The 15971-nt window shown below is 34.4% G+C and overlaps 1 protein-coding gene across 1 annotated transcript in view; it reads left to right on the plus strand.

The window, feature by feature from the left end:
- CHIC2 (cysteine rich hydrophobic domain 2) overlaps positions 1–15971 on the plus strand; it is a 55320-nt gene that overhangs the window by 14697 nt on the left and 24652 nt on the right. Inside the window, exons 2-3 of the mRNA XM_046655859.1 lie at positions 8785–8839; positions 8983–9138. Of these exons, the coding sequence (XP_046511815.1) occupies positions 8785–8839; positions 8983–9138 (211 nt within the window). The remainder of the gene's footprint in view (positions 1–8784; positions 8840–8982; positions 9139–15971) is intronic.

Consider the following 15971-nt stretch of genomic DNA (forward strand, 5'->3'; position numbering starts at 1 on the left):
GGGACCCACAACTAAAATATATACAACTATGTACTGGGGGGATTTGGGGAGAAAAAGCAGAAAGGAAAAAAAAAGATTGGCAACAGTTGTTAGCTCAGGTGCCAATCTTAAAAACAAAAAAAGAAGAGGATTGGCCGCGGATATTAAAAAAACAAACAAACAAACAAAAAACCCAAAAAACTAGCACTGCAACTCTGAAGCAAGGAAAATAAATGGAGAAAAAAACAAATCGAAGCAGTCAGATTCTTGCAGTTCTGTGTTTGAAAGGCAACATTCACCATGAGTTCAAAACATATTTTAATTCAAAATAACAATGCATTAGTGAATTCTGAGAGATACTAATATGAGGAGATACAAGGAACATAGAATAATTTAAAATGTTAGTAAAAAGGACTGGGGATTAAATGGACTAGTACTGGAGAAAAGGTTGAAATGCATTCAGGAAAACTATTGACTGGTGAACCCAAAACTCCCTGTTTACTTATATAATATATATATAAAATACCTAGTTAATACCAAATAAAAGATTCAAATAGAAGAAAATTTATGATGGTGATAATCTATATTGTAAAATACTTTTATTTACTTAGCAATTACTATACATCTACTGAAAAATAGATCCTATTTTAAGAAACAACAAATGAAACAGAATGTCTTTAATACTTCTTCACCAAAATAACATTGCAGGATACTTGATTATTCATTACCATATCTGTGCACTGAAATTCTTTTCTTCTGATACAGTTCTAGAAGTGGAATTACTGTGTCAAAAGGTGTGAATATTTTTTCGACTCTTTTTACATACTATCGAATTGTACTCTTGAAAGTTCTATCATTCTGTGAGTTTTTTTTCTTCACAGTTGAGATCACGGTATATGTACGGTTTGTGTTTTCTTTTTTACTTAACAGTATATTATATGTACTTTCTGTGGTACTCGTTTGCAGACTTCGTTTTTAATAATTATCTAATAGTCTGTTTACTAAGATACTGTAATTTACTTAGCATTCCCATAATGCTATTTTGTTTATTTTTCTCTGTTGTGAGTAAAGTTTTAGGGAACTTATTTATATGTATATTTTTACCCACATTCCAGATTATTTTTTAGGCTAGATTCCTAAAAGAGAAATTACTGTGACGAAGGTATAAATATTTTTAATGCTAAATTAATTTCTGGAATGGTTATAACAATGTATGGTTCCACTGACAGTGCATGATATTTTCCATCTTAAGACCTTCTTGCCAAGATAAAATATTTTTTTAGTTTTATTTTATTTATTAGTCTTTGTAAATAACTGAATTAAGATGCCACCCACCTTGAATCATATCTTTTAAAATTATTAAATGCTACTTCCAGCTTTTTGGATTAATAGAATGTTATGTTATTAGGTTAGAAGAAAGTCCAGCTTCCTACCCATTGCTCTTCTTTCAAGCATGTCAAATTATCATTTTATAAGATGAAATTTGTCCTTTCCAATACTGTTCAGGGCTAATTATACTTTGACTTAGAATAAAGTAAATTATTTTTACCATATTTAAAAACTGAACTTGAAGGAACATAATGGATAAAAGGAGTAATTTGTAATGCTGTCAAGTTAAACTGAAGCATATATCTCATTTTCATTGCTAACAAACCTCACCTCCTGCCAAACTTAAAAAATAAAACCCCAAACCAGAACTAAGGTAGTATCAAAACTAAGTAATTTATGTCACATCAAAATCATTGAAAGTGATATTTTTCAGTTATGTTAACAAGCATGAAATGCTACTTCTCTTATCCATTTAATAAAATGAGATGGTCTTGTTAAAACTTTATCTGATAGTCTTTTGTTGGCCTAGAATTAAAAAAAAAAAAAAGACTTTGGCAGAAATAAAAGACATAGCAAAGGAGGTATTTGCTGTAACCGATGCCACAGAAGACCTTCCTCACTCTGACACTCAGGCTCTTTGCTAGGAGTAAGCATGCTTTATGAAGAAGGACTTGCTGAAAACAGTTGTTTTCAACGGCTCTGTTGAGAGCAGTCTCATCAGTAGAGAAATGTGGATTGAAACCTGAATTGTAGTAGTTTGAATAATGAGTGGGAGGTAGATAGTGAATGTAGAGTACTCTTTCAACACATTGGATGAGGAAGGAAAAGAGATGGATGCCATCATACATTAAGGGAGAAGGACGTACGGGTTCAGATTCTCAGCCTGGGTTGACTTATGAAGATTTGTAGACAATGTGTAAGGAGCCAGAAGAGCAGGAGAAATACAGTGGATTGCAGAGGAAACTGGAGGAGGTACAACCAGGAGCAAATGGTTAGCTTTGGGAAGCTTGCCTCTGTTGAGAAAGATGGTAAAGATACTGAAGACATAGGTAAATCTAAAAATGAAAGGGAGAGAAGGCAGGGCAGTTTATGTTCAAGGTCTTTTTTCTCTGGCTGAAGCTAAGGACTATGGTTATCTGCAAAAAATGTGGGTTGTGAGGATAAGGTTCAGCAGAGAGAGGAGCAACAACTATGAAGTGTGGAGTAGGGAGCTGATTAGGAATGAATAAAAATTACCATAATATTAACCCAACTGAAGTTAGAAATAATATATTTATAATAGTTATGTGATGTTTCTATTGTAACTGCAGGCAGTGGGAAGTAAACATTTCAGTTGGATTGAAGAGAGATACTCTAAAGATGCAGAAGATAAAGAATGTTTGTTGGAGTATGGTGACAATTGATTGACTGTGTAGTTCTGGCAGATAAGGAAGGAAGTGGAGTCATAGGGAGCTGATATGGAGTAGAAAAGCAAGGAGGAGCGGTAAGTAGTAGGTTACAACCAGAGACAAAAAAACAAATTTGGTAAGGATGGGAGAAATGAAATGATTCATGATAATATTAAGAGAAGAATTCTGCAGTTCAAAATTTCAGTGGCGGTACAATTCCAAATGGTGACAATATCCAGACTTTCACAGTGAGTGAGTTGGTGAATTAAATAGAGGTGAATTTCCTCAGAATAGATGAGGTCAGGTAACCAGTTAGGTTCTGGTGCTGAATATTGAACTAATTGGGATTAAGACAAGAGTCATGGTGAAGAGAAAAACTGTGACATGAATGTCTGTGTCCTTACAGAGTATGAAGGTGTGCAGAAAAGAGTTAACATAGCAGGCTTGCTGTTTCTATCCTTAGAAAGCCTTGCTTGCAGTGTTGGCTCTTGGCTGGTGTCTGGGAACTTGGACTTTGGGAGGTTTCCCAGTATTTTCAGAATTGATAAGAATGGCTCACTGTGCCTAAACTGTTTCTACAAACAATGTTGTTTATACTGAATACTTGCTTTCTCCCTGGGAGTCTGGAATTTTGGTGCACGCTAAGTAGAGGGTGCCTACATGAGCAGTCCTCGATAAAAGCCTTGGGCACTGAGTCTCGAATGAGCTTTCCTGCTAGACTACATCATATACATGTTGTCAAAACTAGTTGCTGGAGGAATTAAGCATGTCCTTTGTGTCTTCACTGAGAAGAGTTCTTGCAAGCTTGCTCCTGGTTTCTTATCTTTCCCCATGTGCCTTTTCCCTTTGCTGATTTTGTTTTGTATCCTTTTGCCTTAATAAGTCAAGCTATGGGTACAACTATATGCTGAGTTCTGTGGGTCCTCCTAGTGAATTACTGAACCTGAGGATGGTCTTATGGACTCTCAACAGAGGAGGAGTGACCTGGAAGCTGAAAATGGTGGTTGGGTCTTGGAACAGTGTGATATAACCAGAAATCATGGACATCAGAGGACTATAGAACAATGGTGTGGGAGTTTGCAATGAAGAGTTAGTGGAATGTAGATATTTCTTCTGTTTTGGAAATTGATGATTTATTCAGCAAATATTTATTGAATATTTATCAGACATTGGGCTGGACATTTGGGGTATAAAGATAATTAAGATACCATACCTACCCATAAACAACTCATTATTTATCAGGGTAGGCAGTTAGGCTTGTTAACATAATTATAATAAGATATGATGAGGACTGTACCAGAGAGAATGTAGTAAGATATTATGGGTACATGGAAGATGAACTCTGGAAGATGGACTGCAGGAAATGAGCTATAATTGAGGCTTTCTGTGGAAAAGGTGTCATGTCAACAGGATTTTTGGTTAAAATGAAGAAAAAAAATTAAAGACAAGACTTAAGGAGGTATCCAGGTAGCAGATCAACAGATTAGGGGTTCCAAAGTTAAATATTAAAAGGAGCTTGGAGGGGGAAGGATCTCTCAGGAGAGGGAGATTGTGAATCGGAGGATGAGAGGAAGACTGGAGTAGCTTACACTTTGAGTTACAGCTACGGGTTGTAGGAACAAGGTGACAGTGAAATGAAAAAGTATGGGGGCTATGATAAAGCAAGACTATTTCAATGTTCCATTTAGCTTTAGGTGTAAAGTTGTAGTCCCTCTGCAAAGCTTTACCAGGTGTATTACATGAACTTTCAAAATTATCTCAAGTTATGTAAAAGTAAAAATTGGCCTTGTACATGCTTTCTTTCTTCAAAAAAAAATTTTTTTTAAGCTGTATAAGCCTTCTATTGTAGAACCTTGTGATGATGATGTCTTATTTACAAGATGCTTAATAGTTGTAATTTGAGTGAATTCTCTTTTCTCCAAGTACTAGTAGACTTGTAAACTTATAGGTAAGAGTAAAATAGGTTGAGTTTATTGTATTTTATCTTCTTGTTATCTTGGCCATTCTTTGAAAATAGTTTAAATCTTTTATTAATTCTAAAGCCATGAGTATGTTAATCATGATTCAAGAAAAGGTCCTTTCAGTGGTAGGAATAGATATAGGTATAGCACATGTCTACATTTTCTTTCATTAATGGACTGACAATTAATAGGTATTGAATGGTAAATGAGAGACTTGTTGGTAGCACTTTGCCAATTCCCATTTTCTTTTTTATTTCTTCTCTTCCCCTTTTCTTCTACTTCTCCTTCCCCATTTTTCCCTACATTTTTCCTTCTCCTGCTTTTATTGCCTATGTGTACCAAAGACACCTATAAAAATTCACAGCCACTGCTTATCTCCACCAATAACATTCAAAGCTAGAAAAAAAGCCATCTATGAAAATAATATGCTTTGAAGTTAGTTTTTAAGATGTAGGTGGTAGCTCAAATTAAATGAACCATTTTTTCTTTTGTTTATATAGTGCTGGTTAGTTAGCATTCAGCCTCTTATTTTTTAAAAATTAAGCAAGATTGTCACTTCAAGGCAAACAAGTGATAGCATTTGTTATTAATAATAAAATTCCAGTATTCATATGAAAATCAGAATTTGGAAAACTTATATCTGCCACTGTGAGCTTGATAGCTTTCCAATACTTAAAGACTTTTTTGATGAGATCAGTGATGAATGTGATGATTCTGTTAACTCACAATGAAGCCTGCTAACATTTGAGAGAGCTGCATAACTCAGTCTGCCAATATTTTCCAAAGGATAAATTCATGAAGTTATGAAATCAGGTATGGGTTAAAAAAAAAAAAAAAGTGTTCAAAATCCAAGATATACCCATGGATTTAAGTTTAACAGAGTTGTAAAAGTTCATTGATGCAGTTTCACTTTCCTACTTTGTAAAAAAGTCTTGAGAAACTACCACTTGTTCAAGTTTTGGTATAGTATCAAAGAAGAGTATACACAATTTTCCAACTACATATCTGGCAAGGTCCAGTTTTCCTCATAAATATCAACCAAAAGAGCCTGTCACAACAGATTGAATGCAAAAAGAGAGGTGAGAATCCAGCTGTCTTCCATTGTCAGACATGAAAGAGATGTGAAAGAGTGAAACAATACTTTCCTCACTCAAGTTTTTTGTTTTGAAAAATAATTTCTCGTAAAAATATTATTTTTGTTAGCATATAATGGGCTCGTTTATGAATAAAGTTTTAAAATGTTTTAGATGTCTCAGTTCTAATGCATAATCCAAAATATTTTTAAATATCATCCACATGAACTTAACTCATTGAGGCCCTCAAGGATTTAAGAGAGCAAAAAGGTGCTGACACCAAATGTTTGAATACCCATGTAGCAAAGTACTGTATTCCAAATGGAAATGAAGAAAGGGTGCCTGATTTTCAAGGTTCATTCTGTCTATGCTCCTGAAGTACTTGATTTGAATATTAAAGGTCTTGTTTAGAGATTTTCGAAGGGAAAGCAAATTGCAGTTGGGATTGGCTTTTGTGGACTAGGAGACTCCAAGGCCTTCAACAGCAGCATCTTCTTGACACTCCTTCCAGGTATTCTTGTTCAGTGGGTGGGAAACACAAGCAAGGGGGGATGGAAAAATCATCAGCACCAAGTTAATGGCTGGTGGGAAAGCTAAGCACTCTATATCTAGTGTGAATCATGTCACTGGGTGATTTTTCTTGGGACATTCTTTTAGGGGTGATATAAAGGAAGAGAAGGGATTACTATCTGTTCCTAAGATACAACTTAACAAAAAGTAAGACTGAAGAGGAACTGAATGCCTAAACAATGTTCTTGGAACTACCAGTTCTTACCCAGAAGAATAACTAACTACTAGCCTGACTTAAAAGAAACCCTGACCTGCGAGAACAGCAGGGCAATTAGCTGGTGGTACTCCCTCGGCAAAGCATCAACACTTAGCTGCTCAGTCAATAAGGGAGTATCCAGACTCTGAGAAGAAAGGAAATTAGGGTTTAAACTCATACTGGACTGCTCCCTCCAACTTAGTTTATTACCTGGCAAGCTATAGGTATTCAATAAAATAATCTGTTTTAAATGTCTAATGGCTAGGGATGGAAGGAGAAGACATTTCTCTTCAGGAGACTGGGGGGTATCTGGTTGTTGCTGCTCTAAAAAATCTCAAAGACCAGTTGGAAGGAGATGATTAATTGCAATAATAAACGTGGTTGAAATGGAAACTGTTGATTGAAGGAAAAAATCTTCAGACCAAGGGAGATAACACAAGAGATGGAAATTTATAGTTTAGAAGGTTGAATGCTTGGTAAACAGTTGTTGGACGGCATGCACCTTCCCTAAAAGAAATAGGTGAGAAGGAAGTACGTTATCTAGAGACCTCACTGAGAGCTGTCAGCAAGCGCTTCACACCTCTTCCTCATGCAAGGACCTTTAAGGTTGGAGGTCAGTTATCTGTAGGGGCTTTTTCAAGTAGAGCTGCATTACTCTGAGGCCCGCACATAGACAGAAAATAGGTTTAGCTCAGAGTTTTCCAATCTTAAAAAGAGAATGGCCTTAATGCCAGAATTATATTAAACAGTATTGGTTGCTAGTTTATATTTAGTGTGAAAAGATCTTGGACTTGGACCTAGGTAATAGTAGTGTAATCTTTTTCATGAGTAGTATCCATTGTTTATAAAGACAGATAAATGTTATTTCAATGCTGCTATTACATAATATATGAAAGTACTTAAGATGGTGATAAAATGGTCTCAGATGCCACTATCCACATGTGGGTCAGTCTAGATCATGATGTAAACCACAACCTGACCTACAGAAGTGTTTTGTTTGACTTGTACAGTATTTTAAAGGTGGGAAGTTTTGCATACAAATCTGGTTTTCCAGCTCCTCTTAGAAAATTGTAAGTGGGTCTGCATTCTAGTGTGACAGTAATCAGCTGGATCTGACCCATGGCACTACACATGCACGCACATACACACAGTATCCCTCCACTTAGCCAGTCTCCATCACTACTCATTGCCTTCACACAGCCCACCTGATTTGATTTCCGTGCTTAGCTCCACTGATGGAGCTGACCTGGCCAGCTGTTTCATACAGAATATCTCAAGGGATCCCTCTTACCACTGCCAGCTACCTCAAGTGCAGTGTTGTGTATTTAAGGGTTGCTAAGAGAGTAAATCTTAAGGGTTCTCATTATAGGAAAAACAATTTTTAACTAGTGGGGTGATGGATGTTAACTAAACTTACTGTGGTAATCTATTTCACAATATATACATGTATCAAACCATGTTGTGCACCTTAAGCTGATAAAGTGTTATATGTCAATTATATCTTAATAAAACTAGAAGAAAAATTTTGGCTCCAGGATCAAATAAAAATCGTCGTGTTTAAGTATCTCAGTTTTTGTTTCTAGGGTACAATCTGCCGTTACCAATGTGTCTATGGGCATTTTATTCTTTCCTAATAACTTATGCAGAGAAATAATCAAGTACCCAATCAATCCTCATGATCTTTGCAGATATTTAAAAGCTTAAAGATACTAAAATGCACTACCTTGGTTCCATTTCTTTGGGGGTCTGTATACCAAATTTCTTGGGTACTTGAAAGTGTAAGTAGCCAGGGCAGCTATCGCATTGTTCCAGGTGTTGTTAGTGTTATCTGGCTGTAATAGCAGTGTAAATATGCTGATCTCAGAAAATGCTAACTAATCAGTTTGCATTCTTAGACATGTTACTGCTTTGAGCCTTAACAAAGGCTCTTGACCTAAAGAGTAATCAACAGCAGAGATTTTAGCTTTCTGTTACTTAGTCGGAAGAATCTTAGTAATTTTGACAAAATTGGACAATGTGCCCAAAATTGGACGTTAATCTTTGGCTCATGAAGATACCCCCGAAGAAGTCATTTCTTTCTGTATTCTCAGCCTCTTCTACAAAAGTTTTGATTCAACTACTAAAGTTCGTTGTTAATTTCATAAATTGCTGGTTGTTTTTGTGTCAGACTTCCGTTGTTACTTTGTATATGACGTTGTACTCGATTTACTAGACCTTTGATTAAGTTAAATGGTCTATTTTTTGCAACAATGACGTGTAGTAACATATTTTTCTTTTTTTAAAAATAGATTTGGACTGAGCAACAAATTTGAATCTGAATTTCCTTCTTCGTTAACTGGAAAAGTGAGTGTCTCTCAGTTATTTAGGTACTATATATGCCTCAAAACTAAAATCTTACTAACAAATTAGAGAAAAATGTATTCTAATGAAACATGTTTATTGACATTAATATTGCAGTGTTGTTATTTCTTAAAATTTTTCTTTAGGTAGCTCCTGAAGAATTTAAAGCCAGCATCAACAGAGTTAACAGTTGTCTTAAGAAGAACCTTCCTGTTAATGTCCGTTGGCTACTTTGTGGCTGCCTTTGTTGCTGCTGCACTTTAGGTTGCAGTATGTGGCCAGTTATTTGCCTCAGTAAAAGAGTAAGTTGAATTATATATTTTAATTTAAATTTAGGAGTAGACAAGCAAGTCTTGCATTTATTTAGTTTTTATTTTTTGTGTTGATTGGGTTGCACCATCTTGAATAGTATACAAAAATAATCTGATCCAGTAGAGGAGTGAGTAAGTAAATTATGGTATGTCCACATGCTGTTATATTAAATAGTCATCTAAAAATTATATTTATAATTTTTATGACATAGGAAGTTACTTAAGAGTAGAGTGGAATACAACATTCTCCATATATACATCGGTGGTGATATAGTGTAGTGATTGAAAATGCTGGGTTTGGGTCTCCTATTTATCTCTTACCCTAGGCACGTTTTCTAACATCTGTCCACTCTAGTTGACATATCTGTAAAGTGACAGTATTCACCTACTTACTTGAAGAAGATTATTGTAAGGATAAAATAACATAGTGTTTGTAAAGCTCTTAGCTAATAACTCAAGTAAGTGTCTAATAGATATTTAATAATAGCATTATTACTAATATGTAAGATAGTACCCATAGAAAAAATAAAATGGTTATAGTGCTTAATCCTAGTTGTTAAGATTATGAGGACTTTTTTTTTATTTTACAAGTTTCCTATGATGAATACATTGTGATTCTGTAATCAGAAAAAATGGTCTGAAGAGTCATAATTTTGACTGCTTATAATAAAAAATTTCCAAGTTGTGGGTAGAGATGTAGCAAATTAGTGTAGATTGAATGCATTACATTTTTGTTAAAGTTTTTTAAAATTATGTAATTATGTGTATAAAAATGAAATACTCTTTTTTTTTTAAGATTGGCACCTGAGCTAACTGTTGCCAATCTTTCTTTCTTTTTTTTTTTTTTTTTAGCTTTTTCTCCCCAAATCCCCCCAGTACATAGTTGTATATTTTAGTTGTGGGTCCTTCTAGTTGTGTGGTATGTGGGATGCCACCTCAACATGGCCTGATGAGCAGTGCTATGTCTGCACCCAGGATCTGAACCAGCGAAACCCTGGGCTGCTGAAGTGGAATGTGCGAACTTAACCACTCGGCCATGGTGCTGGCCCCTGAAATACTGTTAAGTTGAAACTGAATGAATGGTTTTGTGTGGCTGCATTTCATTTTGTCATCAAATAATGAAAGAAAATATGGAAAAGCAAATTCTGTTCGTATTATAAAATATGAGGTATATTCCTACTCAAAGAATTTTTTAACTAGTACATTTTATTGATAGGAAGGAGATAAGTAGTAGCATTACTTTGATAATATTTACTGTACTATTTGTAATACTTACCTTTCTCCAAGAATGTATTTTTTTTCCCATAGTTCTTACCAGATCGTCTTCAGACCATAGTATTTCTTTTTTTCTTTTAAATCTCTGGTTGTCCCTGGATCCACAGTTGAATTTGTAGCTCTTATAGTTTAGATCCCCTGACACCCTCCTCCTGTGTGGGCATTTCCATTGTTTAAATGACTGCTGTATCTCACTTGGTTGGCAGTTTGCTGTTATTTAACCCGAGGAATCATAAGAGTTTATGGCTCTAGAAACGTTTGTGATCTGATTTTTTGTTTGTTTGTTTTTTGAAGTTTTGGAATCCTCTGCTTTTTTACATATAAGTGAGTAAGCAAGATATTGCAATGTGTACAAAATGTAGGATTTAGAAAACAAAAGTAAATTTCCTGCCCTTCTCCACACATCTTTAAGATCATTTTTCAGATGCTTTCATTAAATTCCTTTTTATTTGAGACATAAGATAGATTTTTTTTTTTAGGCTATTCTCATCTGTAGTTTCAGAAAGTACATTTCGTTTAACATTGTGGTATTCGGTCTAAGGTCTGTCTTTGGATATGTATTTTTATGTTCATATGGACTCTACCATCTAGTGAGCATAAACAGATATGATTACTGTTTTGAAAAAAGCTGCGCTTTTCCCTGTCTTGGGTATAAACTATTATCTAACCATGGAGAGGTGACATTTCATGCATTTGTGAAGGGTATTAGAGGCCCTGAAAAAGGGGTGCTTTGTAAGATGGGGGCAGGATAATTCAGAGGAGGGATTTTTAACCTTTTATTTGTCATGGACCCCTTTGGTAGTCTAGGGAGACCTATGAACCCCTTCTTAGTGTAATGTTTTATTTGTATTTTAAAAGATTTAATGTATTTTAAATGTATACAATAAAATACATAAGATTATAAAGGAAACCAATTATATAAAATATAGTTGTCAACTTACTAAAACACCTCAAATATATGATTTGTAAATGTTTCTTTATTAATGCATACAAAATAAGATGCCAGAGGATCCGTGGTAATATGATGTGATAGGAAAAATCTGTGATTTCTATGAGTGATAAAGATACAGGTCCTGTTTAATCTACCACAGTTAGTTGCATACATTCATAGCCTAAGGAAATATACTAATTTCAGTTAGAAGTTAGTGAAAATAAAGGTGAATTTTTGTTCCATGCACCTTCATAGATTCCTGGATTTCTATCTTGGTATTCTGTGTTAAGAACCCTTGATTTAGAGGTACTAGTCTAAATAAAAGCTAAAACCCTACCTGATTGCCAGTCTCTGAACCTCTCTTGGTCCTCATTTGTGATGTGAAATTCTCAGTTAGAATTGTCTCAAACTCTAAGACAAATCAGGACCGAGGGCATACTCTATATGCTCAGTGTTTTCACTTTCCTGACATTATTCAATAGTTTAGTTTGGATAACTCCATTTCTGCCTTGCCTTTGAAACCCATCCCCAACTGAGTGCCCCTTTTTATGACCTGGTCTTATTCTGGAGACCTTGTTTTTAGTATGTGCTATGATTATTATTATTTATTAGACCTTCCAAATTGCCTTTTCCTTTTTAAACAAAAATGCCGTAGCCTGTTTTTGAAAAGTATTTAATATCCAATAAAAGTCACTCTTTTTGGCGTACAGTTCTGATTTTTGACAAATGTATAGAGTTCCATAACCACCACCATAATCAAGATACATTACAGTTCTCTCACTCCAAAAAACTTCCTTGTGCTGTCTCTTTGTAGTCATATCCTCTTCAACTCTTTTTTTTTCCCTTTTTTTTTGAGGAAGATAAGCCCTAAGCTAACATCTGCCAATCCTCCTCTTTTTTTGCTGAGGAAGACCGGTCCTGAGCTAACATCCATGCCCATCTTCCTCTACTTTATGTGGGACACCTGTATGGCTTGACAAGCAGTGTGTAGGTCTGTACCCAGGATCTGAACTGGCGAACCCCCGGCCGCCGAAGCAGAACATGCGAACTTAACTGCTGCACCACTGGGCTGGCCCCCCTCTTCAACTCTTAAGCCCTGGCAACCACTGATCTGTTGTCTATCCATACAGTTTTGCCTTTTCTGCAATGTTATATAAACAGAATTTCACAGTATTTGTAGCCTGTTTGGTTTTGCTTCTTTCATTTAACTAGTGCATTTGAGATTCATCTATTTTGTTTCATGTGTCAATAGTTTATTCCTTTTTATTGCTGAGTAGTATTCCATTGTATGGATGCATCACAATTTGTTTATCCATTCACCAGTTGAAGGACATGGAGTTGTTTCCACTTTTTGGTGATTTTGAATAAAGCTACTGTAAACATCCCTATGCATATTTTTGTTTTAACATAATTTTCTGTTTTTAGGAGTGGGATTGCTGGGTCCTATGGTAAATGTATGCTTAATTTTATAAGAAACTTTCAAATTGTTTTCCAAAGTGGCTATACCATTTCACATTTCAATTAGCAAGATATGAGAGTTCCAGTTGCTCAACATCCTTGCCAGGACTTGATATTATTAGTATTAGAAATTTTATTTATTCTGTAAATATGGTGGCATCTAACTGTGGTTTTAATTTGCATTACCCTTATGACTAATGGTATTGAGTGGCTTATAATGTGCTTATTTGCCATTTGTACATCTTCTTTGTTTAAAGTGTTTATTCAGATATTTTGCTCATTTTTCAATAGTTATTTCTTGTTATTGAGTTTTGAGAGTTCTTTATATGTTCTGAATATAAGTCCCTTGTCAGATATGTAACTTGCAAGTATATTTTTCCAGTCTCTAGCTTTTGTCCTTTCATTCTTTTAATGTCTTTGGCAGAGCAAAAGTGTTTGATTTTAATGAGTCCCAATTTATCAATTTTTACAAAATGGATTGTGTGTTTGATATCATGTCTAAGAATTCTTTGCCTACGCCAAGGTCACAAAATGTTTCTCCTATCATCTCTTCTGCGTTTTACTTTTAGATCTATGACCCATTTTGAGTCAGTTTTTGTGTAGGTCTGAGATATAGGTCAAAGTTCATTTTTTTTGCATATGACTCCAGGTTCTCCAGCACCATTTGTTGAAAAGACTGTCCTTTCTCCATTAAATTGCCTTTGTACATTGTCAAAAATCAATTGACCATATTCATGTGGCTCTATTTCTCGACTCTTCTGTTCTCTTGATCTCTTTGTGTCTGTCTCGATTTTAATACCACATGGCCTTGTTTACTAGAGCTTTATACTAAGTCTTAAAGTCAAGTAGAGCAAATCTTCCAAACTTGTTCTTTTTTGAAATTGTTTTGGCTATTCTAATTTTTTTGCCTTTCCGTATAAATTTTAGAATCAGCTTGTCAATATCTAAAAAAAAAATGCTGGAATTTTGATTGGGATTGAATCTATAGATCAATTTGGGGAAAATTGACATCTTAACAAGTCTTCCAAACCATGAACATGGCATACCTTTACATTTATTTAGGTCTTCTTTGATCGTTTTCATCAGTGTTGTAGTTTTTTTGCATAGCATACAGATTATGCATGTATTTTGTTGGCTTTATATGTATGTATTTCTTTGTATTTGGTGATATTGTTAATGGTATTGTTTTTAAAATTTTGATTTCCAATGTTCATTGCTCGTACGTAAGAAACGCAGTTGATATTTGTATATTGACATCATGTCCTGTGACCTTGCCAAACTCACTTATAAAATTCCAGGAATGTTTTTATAGATTCCATGGGATTTTCTATGTGGATAACTATGTTGTCTGAGAATAGTGACAATTTTATTTCTTGGTTTCTAATCTGCATGGATTTTATTTGTTTTTCTCCTTTTTCACTGGGTAGGACCAGTAAAATGTTGAATAGAAGTGATGAGAGTGGACTCCTTGCTTTAGTCCTGGTTTTCTCTTCTGTTTTCCTGTTTTCAATTTCATTCATTTTTCCTCTTATTTTTATTATTTCTTCTCCTTGCTTTGGATTTAATTTACTATTTTTTTAGTTTCTTAAGGTAGGAGTAAGAGGTCATTGATTTGAGAGCTTTCTTTCTTCCTGATATAAGCGTAGAAAGCAAAACTTGTCCCTCTAAAGCACTGCTTTGACTACATCATACAAATTTTTATATGCCATGTTTTTATTTTCATTGAGTTAAAAATATTTTCTAATTTTCCATGAGACTTCATATTTGACTTATGTGTTATCACGAAGTGCATTGTTTAATCTTCAAATATTTGGGAGTTTTCCAGACAGCTTTCTGTTGCTGATTTCTAGTTTGTTATTAGAGAACATATTTCATGTGGTTTCAGTTTTTTTCATGTGTTAGTTTTATTTTATGGCATCAAATATAGTGTATCTTGTTAATGATGTATTTACAATTTTTATTTATATTTTAGCAGCTTTATTGAGATGTAATTGACAAACAATAAACTGTACATGTTTAAAGTGTATTATTTGATGAGTTTTGTCACATGTAATTTGTATATACATGTAAACATCAAGATAGTGCACGTATTCATCACCCCCAAAAGTTTCCTTGTTTTCCTTGTAATCTCCCCACCCCTTCCAAACAACTACTCATCTGCTTTCTGACGCTGTAGGTTAGTTTCCATTTTCTAGAGTTTATATAAATAGAACCTTATAGTATGTATCCTTCTTTGTCCTCTTTTACTCATAATTATTTTTTGAGATTCATCCATGTTGTTGGGTCAATAGTTCATTCTCTTTTAATGCTGCATAATGTTCTGTTGTATGGATATACCACATTTGTTTATCCATTCACCTATTGATGGACATTTGTGTTTTTTCCAGTTTTGTCTCTATAAATAAAACTGCTGTGAATATTCTTGTTCAAGTCTTTTTATGGACATATACTTTCTTTTTTCTTGAGTAAAAATTCGTAAGAATGGAGTGGCTTTATCATGTGGTACATATATGTTTAACTTTTTAAGGAACTGAGAAACCATTTGCCAAAATAATGCTATTATTTTACATTCCCACCAGCAGGAAATGATAGAGTCTCTTCTGCTACATCCTTATTGATATTTAGCATGGTTAATCTTTTTAATTTTAGTCATTCTGATAGGTGCGTAGAGTTATCATTATGGTTTTAATTTCATTTCCCTGGTGACTAATGATGTTGAGCATCCTTTTATACTTATTTGCCATTTATGTATCTTTGATGAAGTATCATCTCTTCCAACTGTTTGCCCCTTTTTTGTTTTCTTATTGTTGAGTTTTGAGAATTCTTTATGTATTCTGGATACAAGTATATGCTTTGCAAAGATTTCTCCCAATAAGTAGTTTGTATTTTCATTCCATCACAGTGCTTTCAAGAGCAGAAGTTTTTAGTTTTAATAAATCCCAATTTATCCATTTGGTTTTTTATGGATTGTGCTATTAGTGTTATATCTAGTAACTCTGTCTAAGCCTAGGTATGACGATTTTTTTCCTATGTCTCTTCTAGAAGTTTTATAGGTTTGGGTTTTACATTTAGCGCTATGATTCATTTTGAGTTAAATTTTTTATATGGTGCAATGTGTATGAATTGAAGTTATTTTTCTTTTTGCATATAGATATCCAAT

This window comes from Equus quagga, chromosome 3 (assembly GCF_021613505.1).
Source record: "Equus quagga isolate Etosha38 chromosome 3, UCLA_HA_Equagga_1.0, whole genome shotgun sequence".
NCBI lineage: Eukaryota > Metazoa > Chordata > Mammalia > Perissodactyla > Equidae > Equus > Equus quagga.